Source organism: Vigna umbellata, chromosome 2 (genome assembly GCF_029865625.1).
Source record: "Vigna umbellata cultivar VRB3 chromosome 2, Vumbellata_1.0, whole genome shotgun sequence".
NCBI classification, from domain to species: Eukaryota; Viridiplantae; Streptophyta; class Magnoliopsida; order Fabales; family Fabaceae; genus Vigna; species Vigna umbellata.
In genome coordinates this window covers 18730537-18750922 of record NC_142166.1, presented here as the reverse complement: position 1 = coordinate 18750922, position 20386 = coordinate 18730537, and the positions used below count along the sequence as shown (strand labels likewise).

The following is a 20386-nucleotide window of genomic DNA, read 5'->3' as shown; positions in this document are numbered from 1 at the left end:
CTCTTTTCACCATTTTCTTCATTTTCAACCGATTAAATCCTCTTTTCTATCGATTAAAAGCCTTTCCACCGATTGATTCTTCGATTAGCATCATTTACACCGATCAATCTTGCATTTGCACCGATTAATCGATCCATTTTAGGTTTCCTTCGTCAACCTAGGGTTTTAGGGTTCTTCGCGTCGAATCCTCTCCGTTTTTGGAGTATTCCTGGATTCTCAGGGTTTGGAAGAAATTGCAAACAAATGCTATTCAGGAGAACAAGTGAAAGATGTGTTGTGTTGTTAACTTGTTAAACTAAACGTTAAGCATCAATAATCAACAATTATTTATCTTTCCTATATTCATCACAGGGGATAAGAGTTATCGAAGGATTGTCCCTGAAACTGCGTTCCAGCATTAGAGATTGCTTGGAACCTCGTTCTTTCAAGAAAATGAAGAGACTAAGACTCCTACAACTTGATCATGTACAACTTAGTGGAGATTATGGGTACCTACTTCCAGTAAGATGGCAGAGTTTTTGTTATTTCTCTTTTGTACATTCTATTTATCTTGCCTTTCATGCACAGATGACTGAGTATGATGAGTATGGCACACCTCTGGACCGTGAAACATTTATGAAAGAGCTTGAGAATTTCTACAGACAGCGGTCCTTGGAATTTAAGCCTCCTATGTTTTACGGAAAGCCTCTAAATTACCTTAAGTATGTATAATATCCCCTGTGACGCAAGGGTGTAACCCCTTTCTCATAATCATTCTAAAGGCTAGTTTAAGTTGGCCTGACCTCCTTGATATTTGAATGTGTTATTACATTGTTCTGATAGTGGATCCCTTACTTTTCAACTAGCTGCAGGTTGTGGAGAGCTGTTATCAGACTGGGTTGCTATGATGTGGTATGGACTTGTCTTACATGTTATTTTTGACAGATCATCTCTTTGAATAGTTCTAGGCCATGGCTGTAATTCTTGCATTACTTTTCTTACTTCAAACTCAAGGTTGTTGTTAATGTTATTTCTAATAGCTTCATCCCGTTCATATCTTGCGTAGGATAAAAGGGCCGTTTAAATGAACCAAATGTTTGCATCACATGGACTAACCCTAATTGATCTAGTTGCTCTATCAGGTATTTCAAGCAATTGGTGCTGTCAGAGGATTTCTAAGACCATATTCTCTTGTAAGTAGTGAAAAATTTCAAGAATAAAGCTTTTGAAGATTACTTTAAATTTAATTTATGCTTTTTCTGGTTGCTTTTGAATATTGTAAGTGCATGAATCATCTGATAATTGGGTTGCTCTGTTTGCATCAATGCTTAATGGTCCTGTTAAGTTTTTTATTATAACCACTTATTAGTTATGATTGCATTAATGTTTGCATCTAATATTCTTTCATGACTAATTTTAGTTCATATCTTGTAATATACCTGTAATGAAATGAAATAAAAACCAGAGAATAAGATTTTTCATTGCTCCTGCATCTCTATCCAAGTTACGCATGGTTGGATTAAATTTCTATTAATTATTAATACTTATTAAATTACTGCTTTTATTTTCACAACTTTTCTTTTGTTTTCGAAGTATTATATGTCGATTTTATATCACGATACTTTTATGTATTACTTGAAATGATGATTTGACTTTTATTTTAATTCATAATTTATTAAATAGCATCATACAATGTTAGAAATTAAAAAATAGTATTTTTTAATTTTATAAAAAAGGGAAAAATAAAGAATCAAATTTTAATCATTTAAATTATAAACATATTTAATAAAGTTTTGTTGAATGTAACTTAATTAAAAAGTAGAGTAGTATTCTAGTATAAACCCGCATCAGCTTTTCAATAAAAAATAGTAATGAATTTACGTAGTCGCCTGACTTTTTAATATGATTGATGCCTACTTTTCTGATATACTATTATAATTGTTTTTTTTTGTGCAGATCGCAATTATATTTATTTACATATCCCTGTATAGAAGGGTCTCCAACAACATTTAAATCACATTCTGGTAGATTGGGTCACCTGTGCATCAATCTTGTTTTCATTCTTCTTATCCTAACGTAATGTAAAATACCTATAATGTTATGAATTTTATTAAATTCATCTTAATGTTCTTGGTTTTGATCTTCTTAATTGTTTAATAGAGTCTGTCAACTTTATGTATGACCATCCAATTGCATTTGTTTTTGTCAGTATATGGCATCTAGTGGTCCTAATCCACCTCCTCCACTCTAGGCACAATCTAATAAGGAGAAGGGAAAAAGCAACGTGGTGAAGTTGTTATCACGGTGATGGAGTGCAACGACAATGTCAATCCAAGATGAACAAAATCCTTAGTGATTATTAGGAAATTATAGACTTGTCATTCTATGTTGTTTGACATTTTATGAATTGTAGAATTTATATTGTTTGACATCTTAGGAACTGCACAATCTATTTATGAATATTAGATATTTTGTAAACTTATTTGATAATGATTTTTAAGTAATTTATATCTATTTTTAGTGTGAAATGTTTGATATGGTGTTAAATAAAAGTTATTGTAGTGGTTGATTGTATGTATATTACAAGTTTGTAATTAATGTATGTGCAGGTGTTGAATAGAACAATTTTTTCTATAAACAATGTTATATACGGATTTTTCCGTATATAATTATATATGGATTTTTTTTTATGATTATATACAAATTTTATATACGGATTTGTCCGTATATAATTATATACGGATTTTATATACGGATTTTTCGTATATAATTACATACGGATTTTTTCGTATATAATTATATACGGATTTTTTCGTATGTAATTATGAACGGAAAAATTCGTATATAATAGTAGCTACGATCATTTTATATATGGATTTTTTTCCTTATATAGTCTGTATGTAATACTATTTTATATACGGATTTTTGAGGTTTTATACGGATTTTGGCGGTAGATAATAACGATTTTTCTTGTAGTGAGTTCTTAATGCGGGTTTGCTTGTTGGATTGTCCAAGGGATTGGAGTTTGATAAGGAAAACTTAGGCTTTTTCACCTAAGGGATTAGTGCTAGAGTGTTTTAGTGGATTGACTTTAGTAAATTGATAGAGAGGAGATGAAATTTGTTATACACAGAGTGCATTGGTGAAAACTAACCTTAACATTGTCATTTCATACCATTTCTAGTCTTTTCTATTTCCAAGTGCCTTCAATACCAAAGTCCAACCTTGTAATTACTTGTGAATTTATCTTTTTGCACATATTGTTAAATGATGAGTTGTTCTTGAGTCTAGATGAGTTGTTAATCGCACAATTTTCTAGTATTACGAGTCTCTTGGGAAAATGATACCTGGTCTTACCACGATTTATTACTTGAACGATTCGGTACGCTTGCCAAAATCGCTTAACAAGTTTTTGGCGCCGTTGCCGGAGACTCGTGTCAATACTAGACTTTTGTGAGGTTTCTAACTTATGTAGACTTGATTTTGTACATAGAACTAACTCTTTTGTTGTAAATAGATTTTCACTTTTATTTGGGCTAATTTGTGGCTTTATCCTAGTTGTGTCTAAGCGTATGTAGGGAGATGTTCACATAAGGAGGACTGCAGCCTCAAAAGCATCATGAAGACCCTGAGATTGAACGAATTATAGGACACAATGAGACAACTATGTTGAGCATCACAAGCTGCCCCAAATTCTTCCTCCCTTGAAGATGCTCCAAGTGCTAAGTGAAAGATGAAGAAGAAAGGGAGAAGGAAAAGAGAAAGACTAGTCAGCACCACCCTTTGAATAGAGACAAGGAGCTCAAGCCTAGCAAGCCAAAGTTGATCAAGAGGATTGAGTATTTAAAGATGTCAAGGTAGTGGAAGGGCTAAGATGAAGAGAATTATGCTAAGGGAGTTGATTTGGTGACTAGAAAGTGGTTCAAGAAGAGTTGGTGAAAGGAGCACACCAACAACAACATTTGCACTTCATTGAGTAATCCGTCAAGCTAATGACGTTAAACAAGCGCTTTTGGGAGGCAACCCAACTTTCTGACCTTTTCTTATGTGTGATTTTGTTGTTTGAGCGTGATGTGATTGCTTGAATTTGGTTTAGAGTGTTTTAGCTGTATTTAGTTATTTTGGAGCATGTTAGTTTGCAATTTAACTTATGTGATGTTAATAGTTACATTGGTGTAATGTTGAGTGTTTTGGTGAGTTAATGTGGTTTAAGAGTGCTTCAATCTGTTTTCATTTGTTTTGGTGTGATTAAGTATGCTTTGTTATGTTATGATATGTTTAGGTGTGTTTCTGTGTAAAAATCTGGTTTTAAGGTGTAAGGTTTAGGTGTATTGAATATGGCATTCATGTTTTAGATTCATGCATTTAATTTGTTTCACTGTGATTTCCATGTGTTTTTATGAAGTAGGAACATGAACATCTAGTTTTGAATGAGTGTGAATGCATGAAAAATGTCAAATGTCCAAGATTGAATGTCCAAACTGCTGAAAAATTGCATCTGCCAGACCACCGCTCAGCTGCACCTGCGCACTATATCAGCAGAAGGCTTTTCTCTGCATTTTACTGATATGGCGCTCAGCTGCACAAAACTTGTGCCGCTCAGCTATGGCGCACCAGGACAGCACTCCTACTTTCTATGCAATTTGGTTCTGTTATAAGTGGGGCTTGCTGCTAGCCTTTTGTTTTACATGTTTTATCAAGCTACATGATTCTATACCACTAGTTAAGAGCTAATTTTTTGTTCCAAACTTGTTTACAAACACTAACCATGATGTTTGCTTGATGACTTTTTCACATGGCCTGGGGGCCAGGCCCCTACTGATGGGGGAGTTGGAGCAATTGCAGAGCATAAGCTACTGGGAGGAGGAAGATGTTTCACATGGAAGTAAAGCTAGTGTTCAATAGTTGTGAAGCTGCTAAGAGTCCACCTAAATTGGTTTTTCAGTTTTAATTTCAAGTTTTATTTGCTTTCAGTTTTTTTTATTTGTATTTATTTTTGACTTGCCTAGTGGATAGTTCTTGCGCAATTGATCTGGTGATTTGAGTGAATCATATGTTAAGCTTGAAATGAATGCAAATCTCTTGTGTTTGCTCTTTATCCATGATAATTGTTTTGAAAATCTGATTGAGATTATGTGATTGAGCTTGTTGAACAGAGATTGTGGTTGCTTGTATTTGTTTAGATAGATGCTTGTTTTTAATTGTGATCAATATTCTTGGCATGATGTTTATCAAATTTTGGAACCCTGAGTAAACTTGTGAGATGTTGTGCCTTAGAGTTTATTGATGAATGCTGTTACTTTGGACTCACAGTTGATTTTGCCTAAGTTTCTCTATTTGAACTAGTTACTTGCATTTTACAAATGATCAAGGCCATCTTGTTCTTCCACCTCTTCTACATTTTGAACCTGAAAGCCAATGCTAAACCTTTGAACCTTAAAAAGAAAACTTTCTCATTCCCGAAACCTTAAGCTTATTGAAAAATCCTTAACCTCCTTACCTTGAGTTGAGATGAACATATATGTTAGGATGAGAAGCATGGTTTAAGTTTGGGGGAGTTCTTATTATCAAAAGGGAGCATTGAGAAAACAATAAGTTGAGTTAAAAAGAAAGAAAAAGAAGAAAGGAGAAGAAGAAAAAAAAACATGAATTCAATGAGAAAGAGTTGGGAAATAGGTTGAGAAGTGGTTTATTCAATTTTGGAGCAAAAGAGAGATTATGCTACATCATGAATTAAATTGTTTGGTCTCTTATCTCAAGGTGCTTTGTTGTCCAGAAAAACCAATTTTTCTTCTTAGCCCAACCACAATACAAGCTTCAAAAAGTCCTTGTGATGTAACTTGCTTGTTAATATGTTTGATATTGTTGAAACGAAAGGCAAAGTTGATTTGTGCAACATTATGATACTTGAGAGTTAAATACACATCCTTATACACCATTGTGCTTGAGTGAAACACTTTCTTTGGTGAGGATTGGTTCCATGCACTCAATGAAAACAACTTGCCATGTTTGTTGATCTATCATTTGCATCTATCTTGTGACTTTTAATTTATGAGCACCATGGTTGAAGTTTAGCTTGCTAAGGTCATATTATCTCTTGAATGTAATTTCCAAGTTGAGCAAGCATGATTGATTTTGTTTTTTTGATTTAAATTGATTCTTGGATTGCTAGACCATTGTGATTGAATTGTTTGCTAGGTGAAGTACTTTTGCTTGAGGACAAGCAAAGTTGTAAGTTTGGGGGAGTTTGATAATGCTAATTCTTACCATTATCTAAGCATCATTTTAGTAGCAAAATCAACTCCTTTCTAACTTGTAACCTGTTTAATCCTCTTCTTTTGTCTTATTTTCTAAATAAATGTGTTTTAGGCTACATTGATGTATTATCATCACTAATCCCCGTATTTTGTAGCTAATATTATGCTTGGAAGAACCTCCACCAATGTATAGAGCTTAACCAGCCACAAAAGCAAGTAAAACAAAAAGAGAGAATTTTGGAATGCTATGGCTGAGCGGCACCGTTTCTGTGCAGCTGAGCGCCACCCGACCATACTTGTTGTAGCTGAGCGGTACAGTTTTTGTGCAGCTGAGCGCCAGCTCTCTGGAATGCTGTCGCTGGGGTGCAGCTGGCGTGCAGTTGAGCGCCAGCTCTCTGGAATGCTGCCGTTGGGGTTCAATTGAGCGGTGACGTTGCTGATGTGTCAAAATGCCTATTTATTCAAGTTGTCTCGAAGCATTTGGGGTCTTTGGTTCTTTGGAGGTGCATCTCACTCAGAGGAGATCTTAGAGGGCTGCTAGGGCTCGTGGGAACACTCCCTTCTTCCTCTTGGGTTCTCCATCTTCTTCCATGGCCGTTTTGTAAGCTTAAAGGCTCTCCATGGAAATGGAGAGCCAAACCCATCTTGTTGGGGATAGATGTAGCCTTTGAATTCTTGTGTATTTGTTGAATGATTTGATTATATATATGCCTTTTCTATCAATTGCTAGTATTCTTGTTTCCGATCTTAAAGCTTGCATGTAATGGGGACGTTCATGACTTGATTTTGGGGTTTCATGGATTATGGGGACGTAAGATGAAATCTTGAACTGAAACAAGAGTCCTTGTGATCATTGATTCTAGGGATGGAAGATGATTCACATGTTGTCTTAGATCCTAGTTCTTAATGCGGGTTTGCTTGTTGGATTGTCCAAGGGATTGGAGTTTGATAAGGAAAACCTAGGCTTTTTCACCTAAGGGATTAGGGCTAGAGTGTTTTAGTGGATTGACTTTAGTAAATTGATAGAGAGGAGATGAAATTGGTTATACACAAGAGTGCATTGGTGAAAACTAACCTTAACATTGTCATTTCATACCATTTCTAGTCTTTTCCATTTCCAAGTGCCTTCAATACCAAAGTCCAACCTTGTAATTAGTTGTGAATTTATCTTTTTGCACATATTCTTAAATGATGAGTTGTTCTTGAGTCTAGATGAGTTGTTAATCGCACAATTTTCTAGTATTACGTGTTACCAATAAGGAGTATTGGTAAAACCTGAAGATGTATTTTGATGATGCTGCAACTTATAGATTTTGGATGTAGTAGGAAAATATTTAAAAAAGCAACCTGTAGATTTTGAATGTAGTAGGAAAATGTTAAACATTGTAATTTTTACTAGAATAATCGATTATGGTTAAGCAATAATCGATTATCACAAGTCATACTTGAATAATCGATTATCACTTCATATAATCGATTATCACATTTTTGAAAACCTATAACGGACTTGAATAATCGATTATCACTTACAATAATCGATTATTCATGGCAATTGAGAGCTGACCTTTGGCACTCAGTGTACTTGGCTATATAATTTGATTTGGAGAAATCAGAAGGTAACGTTTTTTGAACTAAGAAAGCTTAGAACACTGTGTGTCAGAGGAACGTTCTCAGAAAGCTTTTTGTTCATTGTTCCCTTGCTTGGTCTTGTGAAAGGAGAGGCTCGCGTATCGTGTGTCGATAGTGGGAGCAAACTTTCTTCAAGTTAGCAAAGTGCTCTGCCTGGTCTTGTGAAAGGAGAAGCTTGTGAATCGTTGGTCGATTACTGAAGCGGTTCTCTTCAAGTTGGTAGAGTGGTTCTATTCATTTTATTCCTATTCATTATCTTGTAATCTGTTAAACCATTTTTAGTGAAAAAGGTTAATCACTATTTATAGTGATTAACGACTGGACGTAGAATCTTTTGATTCGAACCAGGATAAAAATTCTGTGTTGATCTTCTTATTCCCTACACTCATATTATTTTACGTATATCAACTGTTTGATTAATTTTCTGAAAGAAAATTATTTTTACTAAAAGGACCAAATTATTTTTAATTGTGATCGAACACGCTTTCCGCTCTCTGAGTTTTAATTCTGCTGCGCTATACTCTTCGAAAAATACCCCCTCCGATACGATCAATTGGTATCAGAGCTTGCTTTGATAGTTTTTCAAAATTTGCGAAAATGGTTGGTCACAATCAAAACCATGTATATGCTGAGGGTGCTTCCATTAACAGACCTCCATTGTTTACTGGTGATAACTATGCTTTTTGGAAAGTTAGAATGGAGATTTTTATGGGGTCTGTTGATAGAGGTGTCTGGGAAGCTGTACAAAATGGCCCTTATATTCCTATGAATACTGTTGATGGTGTAGAGACTGAAAAACCTTATGTTAACTGGACTGTTGAGGAAAATAGACGAGCCCAATTTGATATTAAGGCTCGGAATATAATTTTATCTGCACTAACCATTGATGATTTTTTCAAAGTATCTGTTTATAAAAGTGCTCAGGAAATGTGGAAATTTTTAAGAGTCACTCATGATGAAGTATTGAATGTGGCTAAGTTGACTTGTTCGAACTCATGGTCTACATCAAACTCCTCAAGCTCAAGCGATTCTAATGAGCAAGAAAATCTATGCTTGATGGCCAACGATAAATCATCTGAAAGCAAAATCTTAAAGGAAAAGAAGGACTATCAAGGTTCCTCTTCAAGCTTCAAATGTTATGGACGTGGTGAAAGAGGCCATGTGAAAGCTTATTGTTCAAGCAACAAAAGAAGTAAGGAAAGAAAAGAAAAGAAAATTCACAAGAAGAAGAAGGTTCGCATTGCTTGGGAGGATAATGCATCAACCACCTCTAGTTCAAGTGATTCTGTTGAAGAAGTAAACTTGTGTTTGACAGCTAATTTTGATGATGCTGGAAGCCAAGTAAGTATTTATAGCTATGAATCTAGTGAATTTGATGTACAAAAGGCTTTTCTTGAATTGCTTGATGAATCTGAGAAATTGAATGCTGCTCATAAAATTTTAAAAAAAGAATTTAAACAATTGCAAATTAAATATGAGAAAGCATTAGATGAGGAAGTAAGTTTGAGAAATAAAATTTGCAAGTTGGAAATGAAAGAGTCTTCAAATGTTGAGCATCCTGTTGAATGTCTTTCATGTAAGAGTCATATGCTTAATATTGATATTCTTGAAAATCTTCTTGAAGTTGCAACTGGAAACAATAATGTTGAAATGCCTATAACTGTTAGAAAGGTTTATAAAAACAAAAGTGTTTTTAAAAGTAAGAACAAAATTAAAAGAACCCGTAGGGTATGGGTTGAAAAAGGAACTGTGTCTTATAGAAACCCAAATGTTGTCACATGCTTTTATTGTATGAAAAAGGGGCACACTTCTAACAAATGTAGAATTAAACATTTTGATGTTCCAAATGGAAAATATGCTTGGATTCCTGTTATAAAGTAAATTGTCTCTAACCTCAAAGGACCCAAATGAGATTATGGGGACCAAAACTCTATTGTTTTGTTTTGCAGGTTAATTTTTCAAAAGGAAAAGAAGACTCTATGGTATCCTGATAGAACCCAAGAACATAAAGGAAGCTCTTCAAGATGACAAGTGGTACATTGCTATGCAAGAAGAGCTAAATCAATTTGAAAGGAATGAAGTTTGGGAACTTATTCCAAAACAAGAAGAATTCCAAGTCATAGGAACAAAATGGGTATTCAGGAACAAGTTGGATGAGGATGGAAACATTACAAAGAATAAAGCAAGGCTAGTTGCTAAGGGATACTGTCAAGAGGAAGGTATAGATTATGATGAAACGTATGCACCGGTAGCCAGGTTAGAAGCAATTAGATTATTACTTGCATATGCATCTTTGATGAAATTTAAACTGTATCAAATGGATGTAAAAAGTGCTTTCTTGAATGGTTTTATAAAAGAAGAAGTGTATGTTAGTCAACCTCCTGGCTTTGAAGATTTTAAATTTCCTGATCATGTTTACAAATTGAAAAAGGCCCTTTATGGTCTTAAACAAGCACCTAGGTCTTGGTATGAAAGACTTAGTACTTTTTTAATTGAAAATGAATTTTCTAGAGGAAAGGTTGATTCAACCTTATTCATTAAGAAAGTAGGAAAACACATTTTAATCGTGCAAGTTTATGTAGATGATATCATTTTTCGGTCAACTGATGATTCTTTGTGTGAAGAGTTTGCAAAAATAATGCAAGGTGAATTTGAGATGTCTATGATGGGTGAGTTAAATTTTTTCTTAGGACTACAGATAAAACAAATGAATGGTGGAACATTCATCTCCCAAACTAAATACTGTAGAGAAATTCTTAGAAAATTTGGTATGGATAGCTGCAAGGAAGCTAGTACACCCATGGGTACTTCATGTTATTTAGACAAGGATGAAATTGGAAAAGGAGTGAATGAAACCATGTTTAGAGGCATGATAGGATCCTTGCTATACTTAACTGCTAGTAGACCAGATATTATGCAGAGTGTTTGTGTTTGTGCTAGATACCAAGCCAATCCTAAAGAATCTCATTTGACTGCAGTTAAGAGAATTCTAAAATATCTTAAGGGAACTACTTCATTTGGACTTTGGTATCCCTCTGACTACTGACCTAGTTTAATAGGATACTCTGATGCAGATTATGGTGGCTGTAAAATTGATAGAAAAAGTACTAGTGGAACCTGTCATTTCTTGGGATGTTCTTTAGTGTCATGGCACTCAAAGAAACAAGCATGTGTAGCTTTGTCTACCACCGAAGCTGAATATATTGCAGCTGGAAACTGTTGTGTCCAAATTTTGTGGATGAAACAACAATTAGAAGACTTTGATATCTTCCTTGACAAAATTCCTCTAAAATGTGACAATACTAGTGCGATAAATTTGACCAAGAACCCCATCATGCATTCAAGAACTAAGCATATAGAAATTAGGCACCATTTCTTAAGAGATCATATTCAAAAGGGGGATTGTCAAATTGAATATGTTGATACTTTACATCAATTAGCTGATATTTTTACCAAGGCTCTACCTAAAGATAGATTTTTTGAGCTTAGAAGAGAGTTACGAGTGTTAGACATATCTTAGAATCAAAATCTATGCAAATTTTTGCATTTTTCGTAAACTTAACGCTTCATAATCGATTATCACTAAGTTATAATCGATTATTCATGCATCAAATTCAATTCTGGAAAATCTTGAGCAGATAATCGATTATCATTATGCATAATCGATTTTCATGCAATTCTGGGCAGTAATTATTGAACTGATAATCGATTATCACGAGCCATAATCGATTATCGCGCTGACAGTTTCAAAAATAGAGCCGTTGGAGCATCCCATAACGGCTATAAACGACCATAAACGGCTAGTTTTTCCATTTTTCTTATAAATAGCCCCCCATAATCGATTATTAGACACTCCTTTGCAACCAAATACTGCTGAAATCAAATCTAGAGCTCAAATCTTCTTCATTTCCCTTCACTTTCTCAAAATATCATTTTCCCATTCTTCCTCCATGGCTGACTCAAGAAGGCACCATCGCAGAACAGCTGGAGCCTCCTCTTCTTCTCAACCACGTCTTGCAAACATAGATGGATGGATTTCAGATCAAGGGAAACATGCAGACTTTGTTAATTCTTGGCAAGAAAGGAAGATCATGGCGGTAAAGTTTATTCGTCTTGACTTTTTCCGCTTCTATGGCTTTCAATTTCCAAACACTTTTGCTGAGCAGGGGTTAACGCATCTGTTAGAACAAAAAGGATGCATTTATCCTGATCTTATAAGAGTCTTCTACTTCAACTTGCGCTATCGAGATGGGATAATATCTACTAAGGTCAAGGGAGTATGCATCATTTTAGATGATGATGTATGGACCAATGTTGCTCAACTTTCCATTTGGGATGATGCTGTCAAAGTCCATTTAGGACTTGAAGATTTCAACCGGATGATGACTTTTCAATCCTTCCTACGTCATCCTGACCGGCAAACAAATAGAAGGCAATTACTGGTTGGAGGTTTTAAAGTTGAAGAAAGGATGATCCACTACTTGATTGTCTGGATTTTATGTCCTAGAGCAACTAACCATGCTCAATGCTCTGAGCAGGATTTACTTCTGTTGTATGGGATTCTAAATCACATACACATCGACTGGCCTGCTCTCATTGCTTACACAATGGTAAAAGCCAAGAAATCCCATTCATATCAACTTCCCTATGCCCTTCTTGTTTCTAGGATTTTAGAATTCAAAGGTGTACCTGTTGAAGGAGAACTCGTTCAAAATATTGAAGCTGTGGGATCAGAAATTGGAGATACTACCTTTCGTCAAATGGGATTCATTACTAGAGGCAGAGTCCTTATTCACAAAGATGATGATCATCCTGATGTAGATGAAGATGATGACATGGACACTCATATGGCTGACCCAGTAAGTGTTGCTGCTCCGTCTGATGCTGGACCATCCAACATACCCTCCTCTTCCTCAACTTCTATGGAAGAACATTTTGCAAGGTTATCTAAACAATTGGAGGATATGAGTCTTGCACAAAAGACTCACTTTGAGGAGATTTATGAGTGGCAACGATCTGTTGATGAGTACATGGTTGATCAATTTCTTGATCTTGATGTTCGTCTATCTAACATCGAGAATCATCTCAACATTCAACCTCCCGAGAGATCTCCTAGTCCTGAGTTTTAGATATAGGTTCTATGTTAGACTGTTTTGTTGTTTACTTGCCATTTCATCTATGTTATAATTCTGTTTGTTATGTGTCTTCTTATAATGTAATCTTTATTTTCATAAATAAAATGATCTCTTGATTATATGCATCCTTTGATTAATTGAGGGGGAGATCATATTTAGGGGGAGCCTTTAACATCCGATCTTTTTGCTTCTGATCAAAAAGGGGGAGAAGAATAATACAAGGGGAGAAGTATAAATTATTACAGGTATTGCTAACCTTGTTGTTGTTTGTTAGCTTGTATGTTTTGTAGGTAAGCCAAACTTGCTTTTAAAATTGAATTTTTGATCATCATCAAAAAGGGGGAGATTGTTACCAATAAGGAGTATTGGTAAAACCTGAAGATGTATTTTGATGATGCTGCAACTTATAGATTTTGGATGTAGTAGGAAAATATTTCAAAAAGCAACCTGTAGATTTTGAATGTAGTAGGAAAATGTTAAACATTGTAATTTTTACTAGAATAATCGATTATGGTTAAGCAATAATCGATTATCACAAGTCATACTTGAATAATCGATTATCACTTCATATAATCGATTATCACATTTTTGAAAACCTGTAACGGACTTGAATAATCGATTATCACTTACAATAATCGATTATTCATGGCAGTTGAGAGCTGACCTTTGGCACTCAGTGTACTTGGCTATATAATTTGATTTGGAGAAATCAGAAGGTAACGTTTTTTGAACTGAGAAAGCTTAGAACACTGTGTGTCAGAGGAACGTTCTCAGAAAGCTTTTTGTTCATTGTTCCCTTGCTTGGTCTTGTGAAAGGAGAGGCTCGCGTATCGTGTGTGGATAGTCGGAGCAGACTCTCTTCAAGTTAGAAAGGTGCTCTGCTTGGTCTTGTGAAAGGAGAAGCTTGTGAATCGTTGGTCGATTGCTGAAGCGGTTCTCTTCAAGTTGGTAGAGTGGTTCTATTCATTTTATTCCTGTTCATTATCTTGTAATCTGTTAAACCATTTTTAGTGAAAAAGGTTAATCACTATTTATAGTGATTAACGACTGGACGTAGAATCTTTTGATTCAAACCAGGATAAAAATTCTGTGTTGATCTTCTTATGCCCTACACTCATATTATTTTACGTATATCAACTGTTTGATTAATTTTCTGAAAGAAAATTATTTTTACTAAAAGGACCAAATTATTTTTAATTGTGATCGAACACGCTTTCCGCTCTCTGAGTTTTAATTCCGCTGCGCTATACTCTTCGAAAAATACCCCCTCTGATACCATCATTACGAGTCTCTTGGGAAAACGATACCTGGTCTTACCATGGTTTATTACTTGAACGATTCGGTACGCTTGCCGAAATCACCTAACAAGCTTATGCGATGCAGGTTTGGTTAGTGTTTTTGAATCCTAATTAGCTTTGGAAGATGTATGTTTCTTTTTATTCTTTCATGATGAATTAGGTTCTAGAATTGAGTAATGATTTCTACTTGTTTCTGTTTTGATATTTCCAATTGTAACTGATCTTAGTAATGCTTGGAAATTAGGTCCTGTTTCTATCCTAGGTAGTTTAAATTTCTATTTTCTTTTATTTTCTTTTATTTTCTTTTATTTTCTTTTCCTTACATTTTATTTTCTTCTTTTCTTTTCAAACAAATTTCTTTTCTTATTTCTTTTCTTTTGAAATTTCTTTTACAATAAATTTCTTTCCCCACCTTGTCTTGTAGATAATAATTAGTAAATATTATAAATAAAATAGTAGAAGACTTAACTCTACAGTTTAAAACTTAATTTTGCCAAGTCCTTGGATTGATCCTTGGTTATCCCTATACTTCATTAGTGGGGAAACTGGGTTTGTTCTGATTTTAGGCGACAAAAATTAGTTTAACACACACATATCATACAACCAATTGAGATAAAGTTTCTAGCTCCCCTTACCTCAAAGATTAACAGCACAACTCACAGAGATACTCTAACAATGCCTTACAATGTAAGGAAACTCAACAAAAACCTACAACTCACCAATTGGTGATAGAAAACAACTCTTAGAGCTTGAATTTAACTAGAATATGAAGGAGGAAACTGCTAACCACATGCAAAGTAGAAACGATGCATGTTCACAGTCCAAAAAGGTACGGATAACAATGGAAACAACTTACCAACTGAAGAACAAGAAATTGATCTGTCCAAAACGAAGCCTTCAACTCCAGGATCGCCTAGGCACCTCCTGATCGTCGAACAGATAACTCAACAATGAGAGATTGTAGAGAGAAGTCAGAGAACTCTGAGGAATAGAGTTCTAGAGAGATGAAATGTTCTTAGAATAATGAGAAGTGTTTATAAAATTCTATTTATATTATAAGATTATTTTAAAGTAAAATAATTTGTCTCATTATTTTAATACACCTATCTGCTCTATAATACTCTATTTTCTAGGTCCTTACAAAAGTTTAATAACTTCTATACTAATGCTTGAGTTTGTTTAAAAATAAGTATTTTATAAATTCTAGTGTAAAATTTTAACCAATTTCATAACAATTTAAAATAAATAAAATTAAAATTTGAAAAAAAATTAAATAAATTTCAATGTAAAATATAAATTAAAATAGAATTAATCTTGTTAAAAATATTTAATAAAAATATCAAGTTTAATAAAAATAATTGTGTAACATTTATACAAAATTAAATTTAGTTTAAATTTGGAGAGTGACAAAATTGTTCAATTTAAATTAAATGAAACTGAATTTAGACAATAAAAATATAAGAACCAAATTCAAACTAAGACAATCACACTTGATGTGACAATGACATGTGACACTGTCACTTTCACATCACATTGTCATTGTCATGTGACACGTCAACTTGACACATGATAATTTAAAAAAAAAATAAAAAAATGAAAATCATGAACTAACATTTGATACTTCTTTAACGTTGTATCAAATAAACGACATGTATCAAAATTTTCAAAATAAAAACCAAATTGAGATGCATAAAAGTAAAGGGAGCTATTTTGATATTTTCTTAAAAAAGTGAAGATGAAAGACATAATTTAACAAATATATATATATATATATATATATATATATATATATATATATATATATATATATATATATATAAAAGCATGGAGTAAAATATTAAACTATTTATATATAAATAAAAGTCAAATTAGTTAACTTATAAACATAATGTTTCCTTTCACAAAAAACATAAAATTTTTAGAATTGCATATGCTTATAAAAATGCAACTATCGACATCATCTCCCTTTGAAACTCCAGAGAACACCTGTAATCCAAGAAACCATGATCAACTAAAGTTGGATCACTCTTCAACTAAAGCCTTTGAAAGTTTCCAACTAAGGCCTCTACAAAGTCATCTCGTCAAACGTGCTCAAAAGCATAAATAACTATCATAAAATCAACATAAATGGAGGTTTGTATTCCTAAAAAAGATGAAAATCTACTGAAATATACACCATAATTTCTCTAAAAACACTAACACAACTAAATCAGGATAACGCATAAGTGTAATATCAAACCTTAAGTCAATCCGTACGTCAAACTTACAATATCACTTTTGTAAATGAAACCATCTTACTCTCCATAATTTGAATATTGAAAAATTTCAAAACAATAAAGTCAGAGATAATATTACCCACATCCTTAATCATAATAAAGTTAGCTTGGTGATAAAATTGGAAGAGAAAACGAGAGAAATTAGGAATTCAACTCTCCCACTAACAATATGGAGATATAAGAATGATTTGGTAGGTTTGAAAAGGAAAACTGAATACAAATTCTCTTCCTAACAAATACTAATAACTAACATTATTAAAAAAACAAAAACAACATTCAATTTACATATTTTTTTATTGAAAATATAGATAATGGTTTCATTGTTTTCTTTTTTTAAAATTAATCACATTGTAAAGTACGATAATATTTTAACATAATGCTTTAGTTCTCCAAATTACTCATTCCCAATTCCGGGGAACATCTTTTCGGTATCATGTATTAGATTATTAATATCTTTTTAAAGAACAACTTTCACGTCACATAGATATCTCATCTCTATTGGTTGTAACAAGTCAAGCAATTATTTTCTGTTATCAGTTTTTCTTTCGTGATAAACTTTGTATGTTCCGTATATAAAACTGCATCAATGCAGTATCAGTAATAAGACAAACACTTCACTATTCATTTTTCTTTTCCAATTCTCTAACAGAATTGGTATCCAGAGTCAGGTTGTAGAAAGACTTGTGGTGCTTCAGAAATCACGATCACAGTGCAGCTAGTTAGAGGGATTAGAGCAAAGAAGAACGTTGGCTGTCAAAGACTTGGGTTCTTGATAGAAGTCTATGCGATTGAGGAATGACGGGAAGTGATATTTCAACGGCTAACATTCCAATACTCACAGAGAAAAATGGGAATAGATGGAGCACATAGATGAGAGTGTTGATCAAATTTCAAGATGTGAGTGATGTTATTGAAGGGGATGGTCGAGAGCTTGATCTTGGTGCTTCAGAAGATCAGAAAGTTGTAGCCAAGAGGAAGGACAACAAGGCATTGTTCATTATTCATCAATGTGTTGATGATGCCCATTTTGAGAAAATACAGAACACAGTTACTGCGAGAGAAGCCTGGAGTATATTGGTTAGATGTCACGTAGGAGGGGAAAAGATAAAGAAAATGAAGCTCCAAACCCTTAGAAGGTAGTATGAGCTACTACAAATGGAGGAAAGTGATAGAGTTGGTGAGTATGTTAACAAATTCTCGACCATAACAAATCAAATGAAAGGGTGCGGAGAGGCTATCAATGATCTTATGATTATTGAGAAAGTCATGAGATCATTGCCACAGAAGTTTGATTACATAGTGGCTGCGATAGAAGAGTCGAAAGATCTTTCCAAGATGAAGGTTGAAGAGCTTCAAAGTTCTTTAAAAACACATGAAATGAGAATGGTTGATAGGAATCCTATCAAGAATGATGAACAAGCCTTGAAAGTGCAGAATTCCAGAAATGATGAGAAGAAGAAACAAAAGAGGTGGACAGGGAATTGGAAAGGGAAACGTATAAAAGGAAATTTGAAAACTAATATGACCAAGGATGATCATGATGACAAGTCTATATCAGCGGAGAAGAAAGGAAGATCAGAGAAAAATTATCAAAAGAAGGATAAAAGAAGTGTCAAATGCTTTAACGGTCACAAGTATGGACATTACTCCTATGAATGTTATGCTGATAAGGGAAAGCAGAAGAACCATCAAAGGAAGGAAGCATATGTTGCTCAAGAGGATTCAGATTCAGAGCCACTAACCTTGATGGTAACCACTTCTACTGAAACTTCTAATTCGCATGCTGACTTGTGGTACCTAGATTCTGGGTGTTCAAACCATATGACATGCCATCAAGAATGACTGATCAATTTTGATGCTACAAAGAAGAGTAGAGTGAAGTTTGCCGATGATAGTACTTTGAAGGTTGAAGGAATTGTTGATGTTGTGATTCGAAGGAGAAATGGTTTGCATGTTGTGATCACTGGTGTATTACTTGTTCCTGACATGAAGTGCAATTTATTAAGCATTGGCCAGTTGATCCAAAGGGGCTTTAAAGTAGTGATGGAAGACAACAAAGTCGATCTATTTGATGTTAACAAGAACCTAATCTTGAGAAGCAAGATTTCCAATAACAGAGCATTCCAGATCAATAAGGAAGCACTGGAAAGTTATTAGTGTATAGCTTCAGTAAAGGTTAGTGATGAAAGCTGCCTGTGGCATTTGAGTTATGGTCATTTGAACTTCAAGAGTTTGCAACAACTCAATATGAAGGAGATGGTTCTTGGATTGCCTAACATCATACTACCAGAAAAGGTTTGTGAAATTTACATGGCTGGGAAATAGACAAGGATATCATTTAAAACAAATTTAAGCATGAGAGTAAAAGATTGCCTAGGTGTAGTTCATTCAAACATTTGTGGTCTGATTGAGGTGCCTACAATTGTTGGAAATAGGTACTTCATTACATTCATTGATGAGTACAGTAGAATGATCTGGGTGTACATGATTAAGATGAAGAGTGACGCACTGGAAATATTTATAAGGTTCAAAGAAAATGTTGAAAGGGAAAGTGGAAGACAACTAAACATTCTTAGAACAAACGGAGGAGGAGAATATACATCCACTGCCTTTGAGAGCCACTGCCAGAGGTATGGAATAACTCATGAGATCACCGCCCCATACACTCCTCAGCATAATGGGCTTGCAGAAAGGAGGAACTAGATGATCCTCGACATTCTAGAAGTATGATAAAGGATAAGGTGTTGCCACGAAAATTGTGGGGTGAGGCAGTGTCCATAGCTATCCATTTTCTTAACAGATGTTCAACGAAGAAATTAGAAGGAAAAATGCCAATTGAAGCGTGAACAGGTGAGAAGCCGACATTTGTCCATTTGAAGGTGTTCGGTTCACTCACCTTCGTGCATGTACCTTATCAAAAAAGATCGAAGCTGCAGGATAAAAGTAAGGTTATGTTATTCATTGGATATCTCCCCACTGGTGCTTATAAGCTTTTCGATCCAATTGAAGAGAAGTTTGTTCTGAGTAGAGACGTGTTGATCCTAGAAAATGAGAGTTGGGACTGAAATCAGAAACACACCAGTCCAGTGAAGACAAAAATAGTTGAAGATGATGATAATTCCATCTCAACAAAGCCAGGAATCACGTCTGGAAATAGGAGAGGAATGCAGAATTTTGAAGTTGGCAGACCACGAAGACAGCGTGTGCAACCACAAAGATTTGGTGAATGTGAAGTATATTCAGACGCACAAATCGGTGATGAGGGGGATCTGGTTCATATGACTCTACTAGCAGAAGCATAACCTATAGACGAAGTTGAAGCTTTGAAAGAACCAGTGTGGAGAAATGCAACGACGGAAGAGATTGTGTCCATTGAAAAGAATAAAACTTGGCAGCTTGTTAATCTTCCAACTAGGAAGAAGATTATTGGAGTGAAGTGGGTGTTTAAACGAAAGCTAAAGCCCGATGGATCAGTCTCTAAGTATAAAGTCAGACTAGTTGCAAAGGGCTTCCTTCAAAGGCAAGGTTTTGATTTTACTTAGGTGTTTGCACCAGTAGCACGAATGGAGACTATTCTGCTGGTGATCGTTGTGGCGTGTGCAAGATGTTGGTCCTTGTTCCAGCTTGATGTGAAGTCAGCTTTCTTACATGGTCCTTTGGAGGAGGAGGTGTATGTCCAACAGTGGCCTGTATTTATTAACGAAGGTAGAGAACACCAAGTATACAAGTTGCAGAACTCGTTATACGAGTTGAGGCAAGCCCTGGAGCTTGGAATAAATGTATTGATTCATTCTTGCTTAATCTCAATTTCA

The 20386-nt window shown here is 34.6% G+C and overlaps 1 protein-coding gene across 1 annotated transcript; it reads left to right on the top strand.

Moving 5' to 3' along the window:
• The first annotated feature begins 432 nt into the window (after positions 1-432).
• On the top strand, positions 433-1992 carry LOC148203549 (uncharacterized). Its single transcript, XM_088107552.1, has 5 exons — positions 433-501; positions 568-701; positions 852-891; positions 1110-1172; positions 1936-1992. Exons 1-5 carry the CDS (start codon positions 433-435, stop codon positions 1990-1992), a joined length of 363 nt encoding a protein of 120 aa, XP_087963678.1.
• Positions 1993-20386: the final 18394 nt, after the last annotated feature.